This window comes from Colossoma macropomum, unplaced genomic scaffold, assembly GCF_904425465.1.
Source record: "Colossoma macropomum unplaced genomic scaffold, Colossoma_macropomum, whole genome shotgun sequence".
In the NCBI taxonomy this organism is placed as follows: Eukaryota; Metazoa; Chordata; class Actinopteri; order Characiformes; family Serrasalmidae; genus Colossoma; species Colossoma macropomum.
The window spans coordinates 12,430,829-12,455,793 of NW_023494797.1; the positions used below are offsets into that span (position 1 = coordinate 12,430,829).

General features: G+C 38.2%; 2 protein-coding genes across 3 annotated transcripts; one reads left to right on the plus strand and one right to left on the minus strand.

Moving 5' to 3' along the window:
- Nucleotides 1–654: 654 nt before the first annotated feature.
- Nucleotides 655–12,995, plus strand: LOC118817530 (proline-rich protein 5-like). Of its 2 annotated transcripts, XM_036584314.1 has the most exons (9): nucleotides 655–846; nucleotides 2,598–2,760; nucleotides 3,089–3,169; nucleotides 3,798–3,846; nucleotides 4,100–4,157; nucleotides 4,246–4,337; nucleotides 9,174–9,314; nucleotides 9,406–9,505; nucleotides 9,815–12,995. In XM_036584314.1, the coding sequence occupies exons 2-9, from the start codon at nucleotides 2,642–2,644 to the stop codon at nucleotides 10,129–10,131; spliced, it is 957 nt and encodes a 318-aa protein (XP_036440207.1). In that variant the 5' UTR covers nucleotides 655–846; nucleotides 2,598–2,641; the 3' UTR covers nucleotides 10,132–12,995. The 2 variants fall into 2 exon arrangements, with proteins under 2 accessions (XP_036440207.1, XP_036440208.1); XM_036584315.1 differs by lacking the exon at nucleotides 655–846 and having other exon boundaries at nucleotides 2,645–2,760; nucleotides 3,103–3,169.
- On the minus strand, nucleotides 10,181–20,247 carry traf6 (TNF receptor-associated factor 6). Its single transcript, XM_036584313.1, has 7 exons — nucleotides 20,194–20,247; nucleotides 18,494–18,792; nucleotides 17,548–17,698; nucleotides 17,115–17,273; nucleotides 16,917–16,988; nucleotides 14,240–14,317; nucleotides 10,181–12,973 (listed from the first exon to the last, which is right to left on the minus strand). Exons 2-7 carry the CDS (start codon nucleotides 18,790–18,792, stop codon nucleotides 12,101–12,103), a joined length of 1,632 nt encoding a protein of 543 aa, XP_036440206.1. The 5' UTR covers nucleotides 20,194–20,247; the 3' UTR covers nucleotides 10,181–12,100.
- Nucleotides 20,248–24,965: the final 4,718 nt, after the last annotated feature.

Consider the following 24,965-nt stretch of genomic DNA (forward strand, 5'->3'; position numbering starts at 1 on the left):
TCTTAGTTGCATATTATTTTTGCAGTGTATATGGATAGAAATCTAGTATACATGAAAAGACCTAGTATGCAAAGTCATAGTAGAAACAGGACTTATTATTAAAGTTATTATTAAACCTGTCACTATTAGGAATGAAATTCCACCCATCCAAAATTTCAAAGTAAGAATGTTCTATCAAAGAAGCACTGCCTTTTATGTCTGTTTTTTTTTTCCACTTTTCTAAATCACATATTTAAAGCTGTGTAATTATTTATTGCTGCATTTTACACTACGTATCTAGAATCTACTATGTTTTTGATTCTTAAGCTTTATTGTCTGGTATATCAATGGATTAAAATCACTAATAATATAAACATTTCAATTTTAATCTGTTTTGTTTCATTTCTTGAAGCGTCAAATCTTACAAAGAGATGTTCTCACTTAGGTGTCATAAAGTACAAGAAAAACAACTTGCCATGGTTGAGCCTCTAGCTCACACTTCCTCCTTCAAACTTCCCTGTTTTAAGTGCTATAAACGACTTTTGTAAATGATTCTGAAAAATGATCTGTTCTGACTTATCCTCATCTCCAAGCAGACTTCAAAATCCAAGAGTACTTTGCTGTTCTTAGCGTGTCCATCCAGATCCAGACTTTTAAGCACTGATTATTCATTATCAAGGAATGGCCAATACAGTGTCCTCTAAGTCAATAAATCAGTAACCTAGGGAAGTGAGAAAAAAAGGAAAAACACCATTAGAGAAAAGGACTTCATGAGTTTGCTTACAACACTGCCTGAGAAACACACATGCTGCAGTTTAGATAAGTCTGAGTCTTTGAATAAACTGAAAAGACAACATGTGAACTGTGGTAAGTGTTTCCATTTGTTATAATTAAGCCTGTTTTACTGTTTATAGCTGAACTTTACATGTGTATTGATTTTATGTATTGTTCTATCAGAGAGGCAACATGAGATGATTAATGCACTGTATTTAATGACTCATTACATTTATATCTCAACATAAGTAAGTCATTCTGTGAATTGACTGCCCTGTATTTAAAGGAACACTTATTGGGGATAAATTAAGGTCCCATTCTTTGCTCAGTAAAGCCTGAATTAGATACTTCTGAAATGGTTTATTCATGCCTTAAGCTATATTCATTCACCTGTACATATTTGGTGTTCTGTTATGTGAAAATCACTAATTATCACATTATTAGTTGTAATCATGCTCAATAAACACTTTGCTAAGACCTTGTTATGCAAATTACTGAGCATGAATTATCATCTAAATTCACACTGTATAACTGTATGATGGCCAGCATTCGATTGCTGTGACTTCTGGAGTTCACTGCTTTAGAGCTAATGAGAGTCACTGATACTTCAAGATGTATTCCATATTCTAAAAAGCAATTTCAGTCATTATAAATGTACAAATGTCACAACTTTAATACCTACTTATTAGTACTTTGATTGCCAAATAGATTGAATATGTTACTAATATGTCAGCACTGGGTTCCATACAAAATTTCAGTGGCTGAAACTGCACTGTAGAATATGGAACACATCTTGAAGTATTAAGTTAAGTGAAGACTTAACTAAATCAGTGAAGACCTCTAATTATGTAAATTCTTCATCTGGCTTCTAAAGAAAGAAGGGTTTAGATTCTGATATGAATATGCACTATGACATAGTGAGGTTATATAAATTGTTATCTGTAACTTCTGATCATTTGGTATGTTTTTATCGTAACCACTTCCACTGAAATAGGTGATGCCCTGAATTCACCTGATACAAATGTGTACATGATTCCTCCTGACTTTCACTTTACTAACTTTTAATAACTGGTGATGTAACATTGGCTGTTTTATTCATATGAAAGTGAATTTACTGCTGTTTTTGTACTTAAATACTTTATGTTCAACACTGCATGTTCTCTCATTAGCGGATCACCTTGAGGCGTCCCTGCCCTTCTACTGAAACTCACTCAGTGCTGACTGCTGCTTTTTGTTTAGTTAATCAGTAAACAGATACACACTATACAGTGTGGGTAGGAAGTTAGTGCACCACAGGAAGTTGACAAAGCGCAGCTTGCTCACCTGTCCACTTTCACAAACTCTCAACACTTTCACAACAAATTCAAGTCCCAGAAAACTCTATTTCTCAGCATGCTCTGAATATGACAACCAGGACACCACTAATACCAGAGTAGTTAGAAACATAGAATGCTGTGCAAAAGTTTTAGGCATTTAAGAAAATTTTATTTAATAATTAATTAAATGTAAATAAATAATTAAATGTACTTATCTGGGCAGTAAGCTCTTATTTGTTAAAAAAAAACCAAACACATTTAGAACAAACACATAATAACATTAATACAGTGAGTACTGGTTCTGTGTCTGTCAGTGTGTTTATCTGACTACTTCTAAACCTCTCCTTGAGTACTGGAAGCCCCGTATTATTTATGGTTATCATCCAATCCTTAGTTTGGCTAATCAGTGCTTCACTAAATGAAATCGGTTGTGCTGTTAATGGAACTAACGAAACTTTGGCCTGCGGACCACACTTCTGGGCAAACCTGGTCTAATTACTTCAGAGCATACCTTCTGACCTCCTGTAGGTTCTCTGTTCCTGATTGCACATTAGCACCTACCTGGAGTGAGGATGATGAGCTCGGGTCATCGGCGGGTCCACAGCCTGAGCTCCATGCCTCTGCCTCTCCTTCCTCAGCTGCAGGCCGGCTCCAGCACGCTGCAAGACTCTAATGTCAGCGACATGAACAGGTGACTGGAGATCACACCTTGCACCCAGACAGCCCTAAAGCCAACTGAAATCATCAAGTGAGCAAAAATGTAAAGGAATTTAAAGTGTTAAGGAATACTCCAGTGATTTCAGCTTCATCTGCTGCATTTGTAGCATACAGGCTATAATGGACAAAAGCTGTGATTTCTGTACTTAGAAAAAGAACAGACTTGAAACATTTAATAAGTACATGATAGCAGTTAATGAGCAGATGCTAAACTGCCTGCATTTTGCTATTTATTTCTTTCTGTTATGAAACATATGATTATGAAGAAACAATATTGGTATTTTTTATAAATACTGTTTTAGTATCTACTCTGCAGTCATCAAGGTGTTTCGAGGAGAGAGGCTGCAGATGAATGAACTCTACTCCTTAAACGAAAGCATCAGGTACGCACACTAAACAAGGCCTGCATAAGTAATGTTTAATAAGACACGCATTGACCATTTAAACTGCTTATTATTCAGTTCTTAATTTTAAACCTTACTACTATGATTATAATAATATGATTACTACTTAATTTTAAACCTTACTACTACTGATATGTATGTCATTTAGCTACTAAAGTAAGGAATTTAAGTGTGGATGCAAATGCAGACCCTTCCAGGTTAAGGGGTAAACAATCAGCTTAGAGGGGAGTTTCTCTGATTTTTCAATTTTTTTGCTAAATTAAACGGTTAAGATGTAAACCTAGTCATTTAGAGTGGTTTGATATGAAATGCACTGTTCTAGAAAAAACATACAAAGTCAGAATTGTTCACAGCGGTGGTGACAGGGTTAGGGATAAGATGTCTGAAGAGACTTTAATTCCTCTGAGAGCTACCTCCAAAATGACTTCTAAGACAATATTCTTGCATTAACTTACATTGAAAGTTAAGAACATATTTTCCTTCTCCTGTAAAATTACTTTATGGAGATATATGGTCTCGTTCTGACAGCAATGACATCCAAGTTAAATATCTGTGGACAAAAACTCACACACATTAACCCACATGCTCTTTTTCTCTGCCTTGTCAGATGGCTTCTAAAAACAGAAATGGGCTCGTTCATCAAGGAGTATTTTCAGGTACACTCTATCTTCAGCTCCTGGCGCCAGCACTCTGGTCCCAAAAGAGTGACTGAAACAGACTTAAAACAGACTGGATTTGTATTTCTGTGCCACAATGTGTTTTCCCAACAGTATTTCACGTCAGTGTGGTACAACATATTAGCATTTCAAATACTGTAGTTCAAACTGACCAGTAAAAATAGCCTTTAACACTAATATGTTTTTAGGAAACCACTTCCAGTAAATCTTAGTTCTCTTTTCTTGCTAACAGAATCAGCTTCTGCATAAAGGTCTTAGATTTATTTTGGAGGAGGTGCTGCTGTATGAAGGTAAGAAAGGAGCTCCGACAGATTCAATGTACTGTACATGAGTGCTGAGGATGACCGATTCATGATCATCTATTTCATGTCTCCTTAGGGGAGAGTCAACTCTTTTTCTTGGCTGATGTATGGCTGAGATTTTTCTCTGAGATTTTGCCCACATTGCAGGCTATTTTTTATCCACTGCAGGTAAGCCAACATACATTGTCTTAAAAACCACTTGAATTACATAATTTGAGAGCTTATGTGCATATTAAATTGATAGTTGGACAAAAGTCACATTTTCCTCTTACCCTAGATGAAGTCGATCGGCCACCAATTCTGCTATTGACTGATCAGTTTTCGTCCAAATTACACACCTAAATCAACACTTGCCTCAAAGCACAGCTGTACATATATAGGTATATATCTCAAATAGGTGATTCCATGTTTGAAGTGCCTTTTAGAAAACGTGTATTTAACCACTCAAAAATGTGTTAAGCCACCTCAGGAATCTTTTTTTGCTTGTTTGTTTAACTTGTAACTGTAAATTTAGTAGGGGGCGGAGGGGACATGTGCTCCCTACTCTTTGAAATAACACAAGATCATTTTTGTGGGGTAGCAGAATGGCTGTTGAAAAAAAGTAGCTTACACAGCTTGCATTAGGGACATACAGAGAGTACTCGATAAATCATTTGCATATTTGAATTTTGAAATGACTATTCAGGTACTTGTTCCGTTCCATCACAGGAAGCTGTAGAGACTAACAAGTCAACAAGACATACTTGCCAAGTCAGAATTGTTCACAATGATGGTGGTAGAAACCACAAGTCCACCTCTAAAAGCTCTCTCACAGAAAGTTATTAAATAAAATGATTAAATATGCTGCCTGATGTCTGACACATAGTTTTGTGATAAAGTTTTGGCTTAAAATGTATTTTGATCCATTTATTTTAATCCAGTCATGGCAGAGAGGTACATGCAAGGACCTTGTAAGGCAAAACAGTCCCCAAAGAAAACTTATTATTTTTAGATTTTACCATTATCAACATTGCATATAAAACCTAAGAAGAAATGTAGGTTCACTGGTGTTTTGGATAGTAAATAAAATGGCTATATTTGCGTTGTAGACATGATGACCCCTGGTTCCTATCACCACCACTGTAAAGAAATCAGAGTTTTTAAGTTTCTCTACAATGAACCATTTTACATCCACCCTTGATGACTATTTATATCTCAAGGACTGAATTTTTCAGAAATGTAAAAAACACAAAAACCTAAAATCCTCTCTGTTTAACGTAAGTGCTACCAAGGACGTGTTCTAAAAGCTGTGATTAAGAAGGCAGGTGTAGCTACTGCTAACCAAGCTTACTGGTCTTGCTGATGTAAGTCAGGTCCAAAAACAGTAAAAATATATTTTTCAGAAAAACTAACATGTTGGCACATCATCCACTGAGGAGAAAATACCCAGTGTAAGACAACAAGTCCGCATCAGCATCGTGTTGTACCAGTTAGCTTTAGTGTTAGCTCACATCTGAAGAGGCAGCCTTCATTACTCATCTAACACAAAAGCTACCAATCCTCCCCATCTTTTTCAATTATGAAACATCTTTTCAAATGTTTTCTTTTGCTTGTGGCATGTTTATGTTACTTATTTTTTAGCCTTTTAACACTGACCTGCCTTCAAGTCCTCCATGGAAGTTCCTACTTATCACATCAGGGATCACGAACAACATGATGTTCAAGTGGTTTGCCGAGAAAATGACATGAATGTCACATGATCTCATGAAAACAAATGAAAATAACTTATCACAGAAAACAGAAAAAATATGTGAATCCATGGCCCTTTATTATTATAATTATTTGTATTTATAGTAACATTTGTAGTTCTTTCAGTACTAAAGCAAATTGTGGTGCTGGGCTGCCATTAAACATGCATAGGTGTAAATCATTACTGATTAGCCAATCATTTACACACACAATCTCTCTGGCTCGACCACACAACATACTGCCTTTTATTTCATGATCACCTAGGCAAATGGCTCCCTACTCCCTATGTAGTGCATTGCATAGGTCTTAAAATAATAACTCTGGCACCCAAATAGTGCATAATATACAGTGGTGTGAAAAAGTGTTTGCCCCCTTCCTGATTTCTTATTCTTTTGCATGTTTGTCACACTTAAATGTTTCACATCACCAAACAAATTTAAATATTAGACAAAGATAACACAAGTAAACACAAAATGCAGTTTATAAATGAAGATCTTCATTATTAAGGGAAAAAGAAATCCTAACCTACAGGGCCCTGTGTGAAAAAGTGATTGCCCCCTAAACCTAATAACTGGTTGGGCCACCCTTAGCAGCAACAACTGCAATCAAGCGTTTGCGATAACTGGCAATGAGTCTTTTAGAGCACTGTGGAGGAATTTTAGCCCACTCATCTTTGCAGAATTGTTGTAATTCAGCCACATTGGAGGATTTTTAAGGTCATGCCACAGCATCTCAATCAGATTCAGGTCAGGACTTTGACTAGGCCGCTCCAAAGTCTTAATTTTGTTTTTCTTAAGCCATTCAGAGGTGGACTTACTGGTGTGTTTTGGATCATTGTCCTGCTGCAGAACCCAAGTGCGCTTCAGCTTGAGGTCACGAACAGATGGCCGGACATTCTCCTTCAGGATTTTTTGGTAAACAGCAGAATTCATGGTTCCATTTACCACAGCAAGTCTTCCAGGCCCTGAAGCAGCAAAACAGCCCCAGACCATCACACTACCACCACCATATTTTACTGTTGGTATGACGTTCCTTTTCTGAAATGCTGTGTTACTTCTTTGCCATAAGTAATGGAACATACACCTTCCCAAAAAGTTCAACTTTTGTCTCATCAGTCCACAGAGTATTCTCCCAAAAGTCTTGGGGATCAAGATGTTTTCTGGCAAAACTGAGACGAGCCTTTATGTTCTTTTTGCTCAGCAGTGGTTTTCGTCTTTGAACTCTGCCATGCAGGCCATTTTTGCCCAGTCTCTTTCTTATGGTGGAGTCATGAACACTGACCTTAACCGAGGCAAGTGAGGTCTGCAGTTCTTTGGATGTTGTTGTGGGGTCTTTTGTGACATCTTGGATGAGTCGTCGCTGCGCTCTTGGGGTAATTTTGGTCGGTTGGCCACTCCTGGGAAGGTTCACCACTGTTCCATGTTTTCGCCATTTGTGGATAATGGCTCTCACTGTGGTTCGCTGTGGTTCCCAAAGCTTTAGAAATGGCTTTATAACCTTTTCCAGACTGATAGATCTCAATTAAATTGTTTCTCATTTGTTCCTGAATTTCTTTGGATCGCAACATGATGTCTAGCTTTTGAGGATCTTTTGGTCTATTTCACTTCGTCAGGCAGTTCCTGTTTATGTGATTTCTTGATTAAGAACAGGTGTGGCAGTAATCAGGCCTGGGTGTGGCTAGGGAAATTGAACTCAGCTTTCCAAAGATGTGATAAACCACAGTTAATTTATGTTTTAATGCAATCACTTTTTCACACAGGGCCCTGTAGGTTTGGATTTCTTTTTCCCTTAATAATAAAGACCTTAATTTATAAACTGCATTTTGTGTTTACTTGTGTTATCTTTGTCTAATATTTAAATTTGTTTGGTGATGTGAAACATTTAAGTGTGACAAACATGCAAAAGAATAAGAAATCAGGATGGTGGCAAACACTTTTTCACACCACTGTATGTAACAAAGAGCCATGTGAGATTCAGTCCCATGTGCACAATTCTCGAGAGGATATATAATGCACTATAGTCCAAATTTCATAACCATTTTGGATTGAGCCATAGTGTTTAAGGGTTTCTAAAAATATTATGCACAGCCTTCCATGCCCTCCATATAATAAAAAGCAATGTACAGTAGCTACTTTGCCTCTTGACCACTATCTAACATCAGAACCAGAGCGAAGAGTGTGGGTCTGAGATTGCAGTACTGCAGCTCTGCAGTTAGACCCTTCTCCTTTAGGACATACTATCATTAACTGCTATTGCTTTTTTGACGCCCACAACTTGGAAATTCAGGGCTCACAGAAAAATCCCCACTAGAGTTTTCCACTAGTAAATACGACATTGTGGTGGCGTTCATTTGCCCTCACCTTGTTAATGGGATATTTCCAAAACAACTTAAAGGCAGCGTCACCTAAATCTGTTCATGCATTTGGCTGAAGTACTATATTTTTTCCTTACACGTGGTTAATGGGATATCTGTTAATAAACTCTAGCAGTTACTTAAAGATAAGAGTTAGTCAGAAAACACATCCCTTGCTTATGTTATTGATAATATTTTCCATTAAATCTCTCCTACTAATCATATTGAGTTTGTTACTACAAGCTAAGAGGGTGGTTTTAGTGAAAATGCATCATGCGCGCATGGAGCTGAGCCAAAAGAGTTTCTGTCAGTGTGCAGCAGTTCATCGTGAAGCAGCTAGCCCAACAGCTAACTTCACTTCCTCATGTGTAATTCCTGTAAAGAATATTGTTTGTTTTTTTGTTTTAATGTTTTCATTTAAAGCATTAGATATCATGAGAATGTATTAACTCTGCATACTTGTTTACCTAGATTGATGTATGAAATTTGCAAATCAGATCAAATTTGCACGAATGACAGACTCAGGGAAATTGATGTTTCAAGTATGAGATGTTGAATGGCTTCAAAGATTAGATTAGATTATCTTTGAAAGATATTTCACAGACTTGCAAAATAATAACTGTATTTTAAGCTGAAGTGTTGCAAAGTGCTGCAGACAGGTTTTATTAATATTTTAAGGTATTAATCTGAAACATGTACGTAGCTGTTGTAAAGGACACTCCACCTGTGTTTAAAATGTTTTACTATCACTTTAATGAAAATATTTCTAAATGTAATATTGGTGGGACACAAGTGGCACCAAATTCATGGAATCACCCAAACAGACTTGTTAACACAGTGTAATCTATGAAACAGGACCAAAATACACTGCATGGCTAAAAACAATAACCTACCTGTGTCTTTATTTCACTGGTTTCTCTCAGGGTCAGGAGCTGACAGTGAGGCAGATGGCCCTGCTGGCCTTCAGGGATTTGGTCCTGATGAGGGTTCCACTGGAGGATCTGCTGCCCACCAACTTATCTCTGCTTCCCACATCCATCACGCAGATGCTGCTTGTCCTGCAGGTGAGATTGCCTCCTGCATGCACATAGACACATATAGTTTTGATACCAGCTACACACTTTATTTACTGTATGTGCTTATGTGTGTGTTCAGGGGGTCCATGAACCGAGGGGCCCCTCAGTGGAATACTGTCGACTTGAGAAGATGCTGGAAATGGTGGTTTCTCCCTATCTGTGGAACTGTAAACACAAAAGTAATGTGTTCCATGTATACTCATATGCACTCAATTGCTAGTTTATTCAGCACTTGCATCTATGCTCAGTTTTTTCTACCATAAAAACAGTCAGTGGTGGTCCCTTTCCATTGCTGGATATAGGGTAGGTGTATTCTATTATATACATATTTTGTAGGTACATTGTAGGTATTGTAAATGGTGCTTCGAAGAACCAGCTATTCAAAAGCTCTTTGAGGAACTGAAAGTGGTTCTTGTATTGCATCCTTTTTCAGCACCTTTATTTTTAGTACTTCTAATTACTTGTTACCTTTTCTCTACTTCTTCCAGGCAATGCAGAAGAAACCAAAGAAACCAGACACTTCATCCAACCAGAGATAAAGATTACACAGCACATTTCAGAGGGCTCTCTTCTGTCACCTTTAATGGAGCAGGACGGAGAGACGTATCTGGATAGAGGGGCCAGCCTACGGCGCCACACTGTGGCTAATAGCCTATCCAGCATGTCCAACACGCAGCTCTCTGTTACTGATAGGATGCATTGTGGGTTAGTAGAAAGCTATGAAACCATTGATGAAATAAGAGAAGAACACAACAGGGGTATCTCTCTTAAGGCGGTCACACATTTTGAGAGCCAAAGCTGTTGAGAGACCATTGCGTGTACACTTTTTAAGGGAAAACCAAGACATATAAGCCTCAGTATGGTGCACATGTCAAATATTCATACAATATGTTGTATAAACCAAGCAAATACTGTTAAAAATAGACAAAATCCCTCAACGTGCCATTTTTGTTGCGGCAATAGTTGCTCTCTCTCTCCCATCCTTTAAGAAGAACATCAAGCTAAATATCTAATAAAGCTACAATAACTCAAACATATATCCTTCTGCCTTTCCAACTTTGGCTAGAGAGTCAAGTTAACCAAGAGAAAAACATTTTTGTCTTATTTTCCGTAGGACCTATGTTGCACATTTTTTAAAACAAACAAAACATTTCCATTTGGTTTATACATCACATTTTAATAGCAATGGACATGCACACTATTTTAAAGCATGCAAGTCTTAACAATCAGGCTCCCCTTTAAACCTGAAACATTCTGAACAAAAACCAAACAAAGAACCTGCCCTTCAAAGAGTAATATGAACATGATACATTTTAAATTTAGTAAAAATTTATTTTTCATATATTAAAATGTTCATTGGTTATATACACCAAAAAAATCAAAGTATCTGAACACAAAACATAGAATTAGTCAGTACCATGTGTGAATATTAGGTCACGTATTTAGTCTTCATAAGCCCATCTTAACATAGCTATGCAATGATTCTTGAAGCTCATGTGTTCAACATCCTGGGCATAAAATAAAATGAAAAAATTACTTTAAAAAAAAAGTTAATACAACGAGAGGGGTTTAACATGGTTTGCCTGGTGGGTTTCTTGATGAAAAGTTTCTCAGTGTCTTTGACTTTGTTCTGTTCCTTGCCTGAATACTAAACATTTTTGCTGCTGTCAGAACAAAACCTCATAGGTCCATTTTTGTTTTTATACTTTTAAAAACACAATTTGAAAAAATACAATGGGCTGGATGTATGAAGTTTTGTTCCAACGACAGCTCTAACTATATAGATCATATACATATATGAGATTTATGTGATTCAAACACTTATTTCATCCTGTGAAGGCCAAAGAGCCTGCTGTTGATGCTACATGGCATACTTTTAAATAATAGTCTTAAAAATGCCTCTGTTTTGAGTTATTCTGCTGAACAATACACGAGGCAGAAATGGACAGTTTTCGTCATCTGTCAAGCAGCATAATCTGAACTAATCTTAACCAAGCTGTTTATATGATGTAATGTGATGATGTGTTATGTTCATATGATGTGTGATGTACTTTGTCATTTTACTTTTATTTATTCTACTGAGTGCATTATGGGCAACAGTGTCTATAGGTATTTGTTTCATTGCGCAGCATTAACTTGTTTCATGAAGACATTTACTTCAAGAGAAACTGATTTTAGACATGAGGCTCACAAAAAAGAAAAGTTGAAACGAGTCTATGATTTCTCACTGGCACTCACAGCAGCAAAACTTGTGATGCTGGTAAAAATGGTCCTTTTCAAGCATCATCTGGGAGCGCTTCTGAAATAGAAATGCTCCAAAATTACTAAAAAAAAAAATCTAGTTGTATTCATTTCCATTCAAAGTATGGGTATGCACTGTGATATTTGTGGTGTTTTACACCTTGATGACTGTTTTAAGCCCAAAAACACTGACTTATAGCTCTACACTGTTTGCTTCCAGAAAAAAATACTAGAGCCTTCAACAGACCAAGCTCAGTACTGTCTAGTTCATGCTCACTTGTCAAATTGGCTGTTTATTGGAATAGCTAAAGTACTGATGTATGGACAAGTGTGCACTGAATTACACATAGAAATGTAATAATGTTCCTGTTATATGCAAAATACAGACAACAAACAAAGGCCTCTGAGGATCCATGTATTAATCTGAAGACAAAATTTGTTTCTTCAAAGTCTCCACTGATATATTTTTATTAAAAGGGTGTGTCTATGAGAACTTGTAGGGTAGAAGTGAAGTAGGAGAGACTTGAAAAGGCTCAAAGTGATGGCTCCGGGCCTCTGGGCTGCACTCCCTCCCTCCTCAGGCTCGCGTCAAAGCGTGGCGTGACCTCACAGCGTACCAATAACACATCGTCTTTCAGGAAGCCCCTCTGACGCAAGGCCTGCAGTTGCAAGAAGGTGACGTAGCCGAAGCCTTTGGGGTTGCGCTGGACCGTGGGCCTCTGGAAGGCCTGGAGATCGGGCTTGGTTTCCATCACCTCCACATGGTGCTGCCCCTCCGTCTGGTCCAGCACAGCAAGTCGGATGGTGCCCTGAAGTGGCCAGGATAGCTGGCTGTCAAACTCCCCCTGCATGGTGTGCACAAATAGAGAGATGTAGTTGGAACAACGGGGAGCACTGGGGGTTTGGAGGTGCAGTCGGAGGCAGAGTTTATAGCCTGGTCGACCGGTGTAGAAGGGTGGGCTATGGAGGACCACAGGGTGGCCTGCTTCCTGGCTGCGAAGATGGAGTGAAAACCCATCCAGCCGCCATACGTAGACACCTTGATACTGCTGGGCCTCCAGTTCACGTGTGGATTCCTCCAGCAAGGCCAGCTTCTTGCGCAGCTCAGTCATCTGAGTGGACTGCGTCTCGTTTCGGATGCTCAGCTCCCGCAGTTTTTGGTCCTGAATAACCAGCCGACTCTCCAGCTGCAGGACAGTCTCACGCAGCTGAAGCAGGTCCTGGCTACACTGACACTGCTCCGCTGGCCTAGCAGACGCACTATGTTCATCTGTGGGACAAGACGTCGGGGCAGAAGATGAAGGGATGAAGCCGTTTATTGTCTGGTTACGAAGGAATTCAGCCATGTAGCGCATGTGCATCTGTGTGAACTCTTGCATGTGAAGGGCCAGGTCGTTTCTCATCATCTTGGACAAAGACATGGCAAAACATCTCAGTCATTAGTTCTCTGAATACATCCAGAAATATTCAAGCAAATAATGGGGTTAAGAAAAGAAAACACAACAGTTCATTAGATGCTTAGCTTGCACTCACTGACATGTTCAAAAACGACAGCAACACTGCTGCACCCGATACACTCATACCAGCGCAACACCCACTAACTAGGCTTGCACCGGAAACAGAATCCTGTCATTTGGGTAACCGTGTGGAAAATAACTGTGGTAAACGGTTAAATTGGGACTTCCCTATGCAAGAGTACTTTTTTCTTTGTTTTACCGTTTCGTTCTTTATTTCCACATAAATTTTCTTCCAGTAATTTTGAGACTGTCCCTAATATTACAGTGGACACAAAAACAATTTTGTAGTAGTAGTGGTTGTAGTACAATGTAGTATATTGTCATTTGTTATCTTTAATTTGGCCATGAAACTGTAATTAATCTGGTTGGAAAGAACGAAATTACCTTGCATCTTCTGTCTGAGGCCATCTTGCATTGGGGTGGGCAATATGGCAAAAATATAATATCATGATATACAATATGAACCATGATTTTTAGTTTTTCTGAGATTTTCTAAGTTGGAACGGACAAAAATAAAACTTGTAGTGTCACATATAAAAATACAATAATAATAATAATTTTTGTAAAAATATTTATAAATTAAAAATGTTTTACAAACTGCACTGCACTAAATCTAATTAAACAGGTCTAATTATGCTAACTTGGTCATGAATCATGCAGTTAGTCAGTGTTGCAGTAATGACGACATCCCCAATATGCTCAGAAAAGCATATTGGGGCAATCACGTTGCCCACCCCCATTTCGCATGATGTCAAACTGTGGGAGAGCTGATATATGACAGTGTTTTTCCTGAGATCTGAAGCTGTTTTGTCTGTCTGAAACCTGACACTGTGGTCTAAGATATCCTGAAAAGTAAACCATAATGTAGGTGGCTTTTTAAACAGGCATGATCTAGATATCTGCTTTTTTAGACCGAACAATCTGTCTACCCATTATAAATATAATAGTTCAGTTATGTCACATGGGGGAATATTAATAACTTGTTATGGTTTGCATGGTTTACCTTCATGCTTCATTTACATTAACACTATATCTGATAAAATAACTAGTGAGTGTAGGTACAAGGTACAATACCTAATAAATACCTAATAAATTGGCAACACATTGTAATCTAGCAAAGCACAATGTCTTGTAATGTCTGCAACACTGCATTACCTTTTCTCGACAGCCAAACATGCTGAAAGTACAGGCAACGGGAGCTTTCAGACAGTCTGTGTCACAGTGGGACGCCAACTGAAAACAACAAATACAGTATTATAAACTAGAAACGAGCATTTCCTGAAGAAAACGCAGAGTGATTAAACAGCTTAAACAATTCAAAAATGGTTCCTAGGCGGTTGCTATGTTATCCAAAGTGGTTGCTATGATATACCACATGGTTAATAGGATGTTGCTAATGGACTTGTATCATCGTGATTTAAGCTGGGTGCACAAACCATTGATTCTTAAGGGGGAAAAATTTAGTAATTTAACGATAATTGTACAAAAATCGTACGTCCCATCGAAAAGCTGTATATAATTACATATAATCAATTTCAGATCAAACTAAACATTATTTTGTAAAACGTGGGATGAGTTAGCACAGTTAGCATCAATCCAGCAGAAAAATAAGAAAAAGAAGACGAACTATAAAAGTGTATTTCCTGAAAAAAATGCAGAGTGATTGCGCAGCTTAAGAAGTGGCCAGGCAGTTACTAGGGTACTGCCGAACAGTTACAATGGTATTTTACGCAGTTGCTAAGGTGTTGCTAAGTGGTTGCTATGGTATCCCGTAGGGGTGCGGGAAAAACTTGATTCTTAGATGCATCGCGATGCGGACGTGAACGATTCTGAATCGATTCATTCAACGTCAAAAATCGATTTTCTAAATATTTAATTTATAACGTAATGTTGACGGAACGCAAAAGGCTGAACTGGAAGTGGGAAAGTGGAGCGCCCGGACTGTCTGTGGCGGCACATAACAAAAACACTACTGGAGGAGCGAGAAATTCAACCGGCTCCCTCTGCATTAAAAGCCAGGTTAGGTCGGGAGTCACAACACAAATGATAAGAAGAGCCATTTTGCCTTTCAACAAAGTCAAACCACCTCGGGAGCCACAACATTTAATGCCCAGTATGTCTCAGTGTGTGATAATGTCCTAGTATGGGCTAAAAATATAAACGAGAGCGCAGATTTACTTCCCTCTGCTTTAAGCTTTAGCTTTAGCCGCTTTCCTCCCATCTCCGCCAGAAAACTTTTCTTCAAAACTAGAAGCGTTTCTTGTAAAATGTCCGGCTGTTTTACGAGGCTGAAGTCGCTTCTCATTCGCCAGTTTCTCGTTCTAATTTTCCCGTTCCACCTTAAATTCTGCCTTAGGCGCCGAATGTAACTGCTGCACCATTTAAGGTGGAACGGGAAAATACGAAAGTTCATTTTCGCAACTTTTTAGAGAAAGACAGTCTCTCAGCAGATTTAACCAACCGCGCTGCTTATAAATGTGAATAAGTCTCCAAATGTTCATCTTAATCTGTTTCTTCGTTCGCTACTGGCGAGGCCAGACCTCGGGGCTATGTGACCTGCTGTCTGTTGTCTGTTCTCAGTCGTTGAGAACCAGGGGTTTCGCGCTATGCTGCACACTTTGGAGCCGAGATTCAGCGTCCAGTCTCGAAAATACACTCTCTACAACGAGACCAAAAGGGTGGCTGTAACGTGCTGCGTGGACTCATTACCACTGGATCTTATTTCAGGGTAACAGCGCATTTTATCGCAGATGAGTGGCAGCAGCGTCTCTGAATGAGAGCCTTCTAGTTCACTTGCCACATCACTTCAATTTGATTTATTAATAAAAGATATTTTAGATAATTAAAGCAAAGTATTTGTAATGATCCGTAATGCATTTACATTATGGATCATTACAAATACTTTGCTTTAAAACTACCAAGTACTCAGACAGTAGGAAGATAGAAATCATGTATAGAGAAAAAAGATGCATCGATAATCGTTTTATAATCGCATCGCAGCCCTCTGAATCGTAATCGAATCGAATCGTGAGGTGCCTAAAGATTCCCACCCCTAGTATCCCGAGTGGTTGCTAGGGTGTTGCTAGGCAGTTGCTATGGTATCCCACGTGGTTGCTAAGTATTTCAGGTGATTGCTAACACGCTGCTAGATCGTTGCAACCTTATCTCAGGTGGGTGCCTGGGGGTTGCTAGGTTGTTGCTATGGTATCCCAGGCTGTTGCTCGGGGGTTGCTAGGATCTCTCACATGGTTAACTGGCTGTGATTTAAGCTGGGTGCATAAACTTTTGCCCCTCATTCATTTCTATAAGGGAAAAAAAAATCATTTAGCGATGACTGTACGAAAACTGTACGTCCAATCAAAAAGCTGTACACAAGCACATCATTCTCTATCAGACTGAACATTCCAGAGCTGTTGCTATGCTATTCTAGGTGGTTGCTAAGGTGTTGCTAGGCAGTTGCTGGTGATTGCTATGATATCCCACATGGTTAATTGGGTGTTGCCTTTGGACTTGTTTCATTGTTATTTAAGCTGGGTGCACTGGGTGAACTGTTGCCTCACATTCATTCCTAAGGGGAGAAAATTCATTATTTAACAATGATTGCAGGAAAATCGTACATCTAATTAAAAAGCTGCATACAAGCACACCATTCCTGATCAGACTGAACATTCCAGAGTTGGAATGGTGCAGATATCTCGAAAAACTGCGGGATATGTTATTGGATAAAATGCAGAAGAAAATTAAGAAGAAGAAAAAGAAGAATCAGTTGCAAGAAACTTCACAAAAAAAATTTTGTACTTATCATGCACACTTAACAACACATTTTACTCACCTGATCCCGAATGAGCTCCAAGTTACAGTATTCACACACTGTATTCGCAAAGGGACACATCTGCTCATGAAACTGCAAACAGAGACAAAAATGAATGGGTAAGAGTCAGATTTCAGATTCATAACATGTCAGTCTACCCCCAAATAATTCTGTCGCAAGGCTAAACCATAAAAAATTTGACATTTAGGGCTTCTTCACCTGTTTTTCAGCAAACATGATGCTTGCTGCACAGTCAGGGCAAGTGACCAGGCGTCGTAAACATTGATGGTTGATGTGCTCTTCCAGCTCACTCTTCCACACTGATTCCTGGCACTGAGGGCAAGGCACTGTGGCAAACTTACAGTGGGGCACATGATTCTGCAGAAGCGAAATACATACACATCCTTTAATCAATACGCTGAAAAACCATAAACTAGGCAGTGTAAAATTGTGTGTGGTTGCCTGCAAACCAGATTTTTCACTGGTATCAGTAAAGGTTTCACTTCTTAGTAAGGAGGCCTTTTTAAACTTTGCTGCATTCTTATACAGTGGAATCTACTCATGAACTTAACATATGGGCATTAATGGGGAACTAATAGCATCAGCAGCTCTAGGAACAGGCAGGATGTTCATCAGAATCAGTGGAAATTACCTCCAAGCGCCTGAGCTCCATTTTCTCATTACAGCCAACATTGCGGCAGCGTACGGTGAGAGACAGAATTTCCCTCTTGGCAAAGTTATCAGGGAAAAGCTGATCCTCTGTCAGCACTTCATTGTCAACTGGACATTTCTGCCCTGTGTCCCTACCAGAAAGTTAAAGAACAGAGTCAAAGTTTTACTTGGTCACAGTTATAATGACATCAAAAAATTCAAGAGAAAACACATTTAAAAAACTTTAATCAGACAGTTTGCTTTAAGACTGTACTTTTTAAACTGAAGTAGAACCATACTGAACAAAAAAGACCAAAGTGTATTTAAAAGCTCAGAGCACAGTTTTGAAGAGCTTTATTGACCTAACATATCATTTAATCTGGAAAGGGACTTCCACCAATTGTTCAAAGCTTCCGCATGATTTAATTGTTAAAATGTTAACAAAGTAATTCAGAAAGGTATTACGTGAAAAACTATATTTTAGAGAAACTTATAGAGTCAAAAGTGTTCAGAGTGGTGGTGATAGGAACCAAAGTTTAATGAAGGATATTTAAAACATCCTTCACAGAAAGTTATCACACGAAATAGTTAAAAAGTTGCCTGTTGCCTGAGATATTGTTTTGCCATAGTTCTGAGATAAAGTGTTCACGTATGCATTCAAAGCAAACAGTCACCAAAGAAAACTATTTTTTGTTTTCTTCAGATTTTCCACTTTTTTTTTACAATCACCAGCATTAGATATAAAAACATTACAAGACACAATAGTGGTTTTGGACAGCAATTAAATGGCTATATTCGTGTTACAGACATTGCAACCCCTGGTTCCTGTCACCTTAACTGTAAAGTTAAACCTAAATTCCTCTTTAACTGATTATTGTGCTATTAAGTAAAGCTGTATTTGAAACTATATATATATATATATTACATTAAATGCTAAAGTTGCTCACCTGATGGATTTCTTAATACAGCTATTGCAGAATCGATGGCCACATGGTGTCTGCACAGCTGACCTCAGGCCCATCAAGCAGATGGGACACTCATACTTGCTCTCCAGTGGGGGGTCAAAATCGACGTCATAGCCCTGCTGGTCTGGCTGGAGGCTGGCTGACACACTCAGGGTGGAGGGGTTCTCTGTGGGGCTCAGGTAGGACTCCCGCTCCTTCTCCATAGCTGCCGCACAGCTGGACTGCCACATATACTCATTGCACGAATCATCGAGACTGGATTTTGTGTCACTACACGCCATCTATATTTGCAAAAGAGGGTATGAAAGACATGGGAAAAATTTTAAAAATGTAAGCAGGCAGTAATATAAATGTACTAAAACCACCAGAATATTCTAAAACTGCAATACACTTTGAGTGGGGACGCACAATCAAATGGGTATCGGCAAACAACCTGGTTACCGGCAGACACTCGTTTCAAATTTTTATTGACATCAAAGAGATGTTTAAATTTAGCATTAAATGCATTGTGCATTACAAAATATAAAGCCATATTACAAGCTTTATAGAAACAATGCCATGACAGTGAAATGAAATCAATGAGTGGCCAAATTACATCTGAGCAACAAAGACTGGATATCCTGCTACACGCAGATTTTTGAATCACAAGTTTATCCTTTCAGCAATAAAGACTGCTTACAACCTGAAAAGGAAGTAAAATTTTTACTGTCCGAAAATCCAAAAAGTAAAAATTTACCTCAAGCTTTTATTTCATCACATTTAAACCCATTATAAGGAAAAGGCTTAACATGGTTTAATGCACTAAAACAACAACCTAGGTACACCAAATCAGTTTGACTTATTATTGGTCATAAGTTGTCTCTGCTGCTGAAAGCACGAACCTGGGATTAAAAAAGAAAGTAACAATTTTATGGATTATAAATAACCATAAGACTGTTACTAGTTACTGTCGGATCACAAGTTCATCCTTTTAACAGTAGAGAGAACGCATGACCAGTAGTAACCTAAGTAGAGAGCTTTTGCATTCCTAGTTGCTGTTTTAGTACATTTAGCCCTGTTTAGCTTTTTTCACGTTAAGCGTTTTAGAATGTCCCTGCTGTAGAGACCCCAAGGCAAAGTTAGCCCAGGCCCCGAGAATGATTTAACACGGCCCTGGCAGAAACACCAATTCATTCATGCACACAGTCATGAAGACGAACACGTACATATATGTTTACAAGTACACTCACACAGAAACTAACCTAGCTAACTCCTGGGGCGGGGCCGACGCGGGAGAAGAAAAAAGCTGTTCAAAGGTTTTAAAAACATGTTTAACTTTCATATTACCGGCTTGCTGGCAACCTAAGTCGTGCAGCGGTTTTTAGTATTCCTCGATCTAGTTTTTAATTCTGTGTTTACGTCTTTCCTAAGAGAGAGACACAGTGATTTAATCCTGCAGAAAACAACAAACTGATCGCTGCCGCTGAGAGCTTAACGTTAGCGGAGTTAGCTAGTTAGCTAACTAGCTCTCATAATCGAGTCCGTCCGGCCACAAATTTCTCTTTCTGAAATTCCCGTTTTTAATTATCTACGTCCATTAAAGTTACATTGTGGAGGCTACTAACCGTCCGTGCTATTCGGCCCCTTATCACTCTGTAAATGTAGATTTATTTATCCATTTTGTAAATAGTTTCGGAACTTACCTCGCTAGCAGCGCCTAAACTGGTGAATCTAGCCGCGGCTACTTCCGCTATCCGAACGTCACTCTAACGAGGTTGCCAGATAGATGGGAATCCCCCGTGCGCACGAGGCCGCCAGGGACTACAGTAGTGTCCATAAGAGCCGGCATCAGGGGTTTCCATGTGAGTTTCAGTGTTGATTTACTGTCATTATTTTTTCAGATTATAATAAACGAGCGTTTGAGAGATATGGATTCCCACCAGGTAGAGAAGAAAGAAATCTTGTGCGTGTTGTTTTTCTACTTTGCTGCTTCTGGCAACCATTTTGGTATCTGGAAGTAATTTTGATTGAGTACCTCGAAATTGATTTGGTACCTCAAAAAAAATTATTATTTTACACATTTTGAGTGTAATTATACATTAATTCAAAATTTTGATTTTCAAAGTTTTGAGAAAATGAGTCATTATTTAGACATGGTCAAAAATTTGACACATTGCTTTCAGAAACAGAGAAAGAAAGAAAAAAATCTCTATCTGTCAGGAATGGGCTTCCAAAATAGGACATCATACAGGCAAAGAAAAAAGTGGTCTTTGGTCTGCATACCAACATGGAACACTTCATGGCACACATTAATAATAATAATAATAATAATAATATAAATAATAATAATTATAATAGTAATAATAATAATAATATTAGTAGTGGTAGTATCATAAACCTTATTTACAGAGCTCAACATACTTTACAAACAAGTGATTTAATAGTAATCAGGAAAATTAAGTAAAACAAAATGGAAAAAAAACAAAAACAAACTAAATTAGTAAATACAACATGGAGGCAATAAAATAAAGAAAATGTGAAAAAAGGAAATATACAAAATAAAATATAACACTAATTAAAGGTAAATTATGTTTTTTTGTAAAGTATAAAATACTTCACTGCTTATTAAAAAGAGTTGAATTCCATGATTTTTGCATTAAAAAACAAAAAGAGTCCTCTCCAATTTTTTTGTATTTTGGAACAAGTATTTACAGAAGCTTAGGTATCTGTAGACGTACGACTACATGTTGGAATTTAAAAAGACAGACTATTATTCTGCTTTGAGTGTAATTCTTTTTTTGTCTTATAAAGCGAGGACTGAGTTCTAGATAGTCCAGATAAGTGTTTTAACTCTGCAGGTCAGTACTGGTGCTCCTGCTCTTCCCAGGTGCTGGTGCAGAGAAAAGGATGAAAATAGGAGATTGAAATAAGGAAAACAGAGTGTCAGACATAATAAAAGAATTATCTGCAGTATAGAGGAATCTTGATATTAAATTATGACTAAGATATTATCCAATTATAATTAGCATTATAAATAATAACCAGCTAGAATAAATATTTTTCACACTGATTCCAGTAAATGTGAAAGTATTTCAAAATGAACTACATTTCATTTCAAAGTGATCTACTTGTGTGTAGTGGTTCAGTGCTGTTTCCCCTGAGCAAAAGAAAAAACAATGTGACAGTGATAGGGCAGTCGGGACTATTACACGACCATGACTGCTACAGTAATGAAAGTTGGTCATTTAAGCTACTCGTGTAATGAGTCCCGCTGGTCTCAGTAGGTGCTGTGTATTTCAGCCTTGATGAATAGGGGAATACCTTATTTGTGAAAACTGGATTTTTTTTTACTTGATGCAACAGCACAGGGTTCTGATTGGAGGCATATGGAAACCCTGCTGCAAGTCACATGCTGGGAACAAAACTGGGTGAGTAACTGCGCATGGCCCGAGGCCAGAGAGTGTTGAAGGAGTGTTTTATAATGAGAGCACCTTTGTACACCAGAGGGCAGACGATTAGAAGTAGTCAGTGCCTTCACTTAGAATTAACAGGGATGCAAACACACTCACAAACAATGTTAAAAAGGTGTATTTTTTCCCACAATATACGTCACACTCTCTTGCAAAAAGGATAAATAATGCCACCTGTCGAAGTTAAATTCAAGTAAATAAAAATGAAATATGCAAAGTTATAGCACATTTTGAGCAAAAGTCAGAGACTACCCTTCATCTATTTAATTTCCAGTCTAAACAGCCAACAACTACATTATTGATTTTTAGGAGATTTTTCTGAGATTAGGTTTGAAATAATCCACCTGCATAATGAAGGGGAAAATCAAAGGAAAAAGAAAATGGGACTCTTAACAACCATGCAAGACCTGATAGACAACAAAAAGTGTCCCCAGTCAAAAATATTATATTATATTTAGTTGTTGACTTTTGTGTGAAGTGCCGCCAGGTTGTTTTTGTCTCCTGTTGACAGTATGGATAGTGTTTTTCAGAATATCCTGTCTTCTGTTTGGGTCTTCAGGCTTCTGAATGTCTTGCTCAGAATTCCTCTGATTGTTTTCATCCATCTTGTAGTTGGCCGTCTCCTCTTTTACCATCAGCTGTTACAAGCATAATGATTTTTCCAGTGAACCAGTTCTTCTCAGAATATGCCCAAAATAAAAGCTTCAGTTTGGTTATCTGGGCTTCGAGTGAGGATGAAGCTTGATATGGATCCATTTGTTTGTTTTCTTTGTTGTCCAAAGAGTCTTCTCCAACACCAAAGTTCAAAAGCTTTTCCTGTCTCACTTGTTTATTGTCCAACTTTCATATCCTTAAGATGTGAAACCTCCAAGAAGACCACAGTCTGGACAATTCTGATCTTTGTCTGTAGAGACAAATTGTTGCATTTGAAGATCTTTTCAAGCTCTTTCATCCTTTTTCTGCCAAATGCCAATCTGTGTCATATTTCTTGAGTGCTGGATCCTTTGTTGGTAATAATTGATTAGAGTAGGCAAAGGCTGTCTGACATTTCCACATCTTCTCTGTCAGTGTTAAGCAGTCTTTCGTCTTGTCATAAGCTCAGTCTTCTTCATATTGAGCTGAAGTCCCATCTTTTCACTCTTTTCTTTAACCTTCATTATAAAAGCCTTCAGGTCTCCCAGATTTTCTGCTATGAGTGTTGTGTCATGTGTATATCGAAGGTGTTTGATGTTTCTTCCACCAATCTTGAATCCTCGATCATCTTCCTCCAGCCCTGCTTCTCTCATTGTATGTTCTGCATACTGGTTGAAGAAATATAGTCATAGTATGCAGCCTTGTCTAACTCCTTTTCCAATGTGGACTCATTCTGTTTGTCTATTTTCTGTCCTAACAATTCAGTGGAATGTGCCGGTTTTGAGAGTATGTTATGCTTTGCTACTCTGCAGTGTCTGAACTTGAGCACATTGCCAAGGACACTTTGCTAAGGAAATGGCTTAGAAGGCAGAGATAGCATGGATTAATCATTAACTAGGCTAACTACTTTAGCTGATGTTAGCTAAGTCTGGAAGCAATGAAAATATATTTCTCTGACATAACACATTTGCACATTGTCCGCTGAGGAGAAGATTCCTTGTGTGTAGAAGACAACAAGGCCTCATCAGCTTCCAGTGTCACACTTAGCTCTGTTAACTGATTAGCTGATTTGAAGAGGAGGCCTGTGTTAAAATGAGATTGTATATACCATTTTGACATTATTGTATTGTTAGAAAAAGAGCATCTCAGAGAGGCTGAGTCTTTCAGAAGTTAAGATAGGGAGAAAGACTGTGTGGGCAAATAGTGTAACAATTCAAGAATAATGTTTCTCAGTGTAAAACAGCAAAGAACTTGGGGATTTAATCATCTACAGTACATAATATCATTAAAAGATTTAGACAATCTAGAGAAATCTCTGTGTGCAAGGGACAAGGCTGAAAGCCAGTATTGGCTATCCAAGATCTTTAGGCCCTCAGACAGCACTGCATTAAAAACAGACATGATTCTGTAGTGGAAATTACTGCATCATGGAACTCAGGAACACTACTGCAAAAAAACACTGTCTGTCAACACAGTTCATCACTGCATCCTTAAATGCAAGTTAAAACTCTACTATGCAAAGAAGAAATCATATATAATAGGACTCTAAAGTAAAGTAAGTAAAGTAAAGCTGCTGCCTTCTCTGGACACGAGCTTACTTAAAATGAACTGAGGGCAAGTGGAAAAGTGTTCTGTGGTCCAACAAATCAAAATTTGAAATTCTTTTTGGAAATCATGGACACTGCGTCCTCCAGGCTAAAGACCGTCAGGCTTGTTATCAGCACACAGTTCAAAAGCCAGTATCTGTGATGGCATGAGGGGGCATCAGTGCACATGGCATGGGTGACTGGAACATCATTAATGCTGAATGATATAAACAGGTTTTGGCAACATAAGTCTTTTTCAGGAAAGGCCCTGATTATTTCAGCAAGACAATGTCAAACCACAATCTGCACATATTACAACAGCATGGATTTATAGTAAAAAAGTTAGGGTGCTAAACGGGCCTGTCTGCAGATCAGACCTGTCACCCACTGAAAAAATATGGCACTTTATGAAACGAGAAATACAACAAGAGACCCCAAACTGATGAGCAGCTGAAATCCTGTATTAAGTAAGAATGAGAAAACATTTCTCTTTCAAAACTACAGCAGTTGGTCTCCTCAGTTCCCAAATGCTTATAGAGTGTTGTTAAAAGAAGAGTTATGCAGCAAAAAACAACTTTTTTGGTACATGTTGCTGCCATCAAATTCAGAATGGGCATATATTTTTCAAAAAAACAATAACACCTCAATTTTAGCATTTGATATGTTGTGTTTGTACTAATGTCAAATAAATATAGGGTTTAAATGATTTGCACATCATTGCATTTTGTTTTCATTTACATTTTGCATAGCGTCCCAACTTTTTTGGAAATGGGGTAGGATTATTCT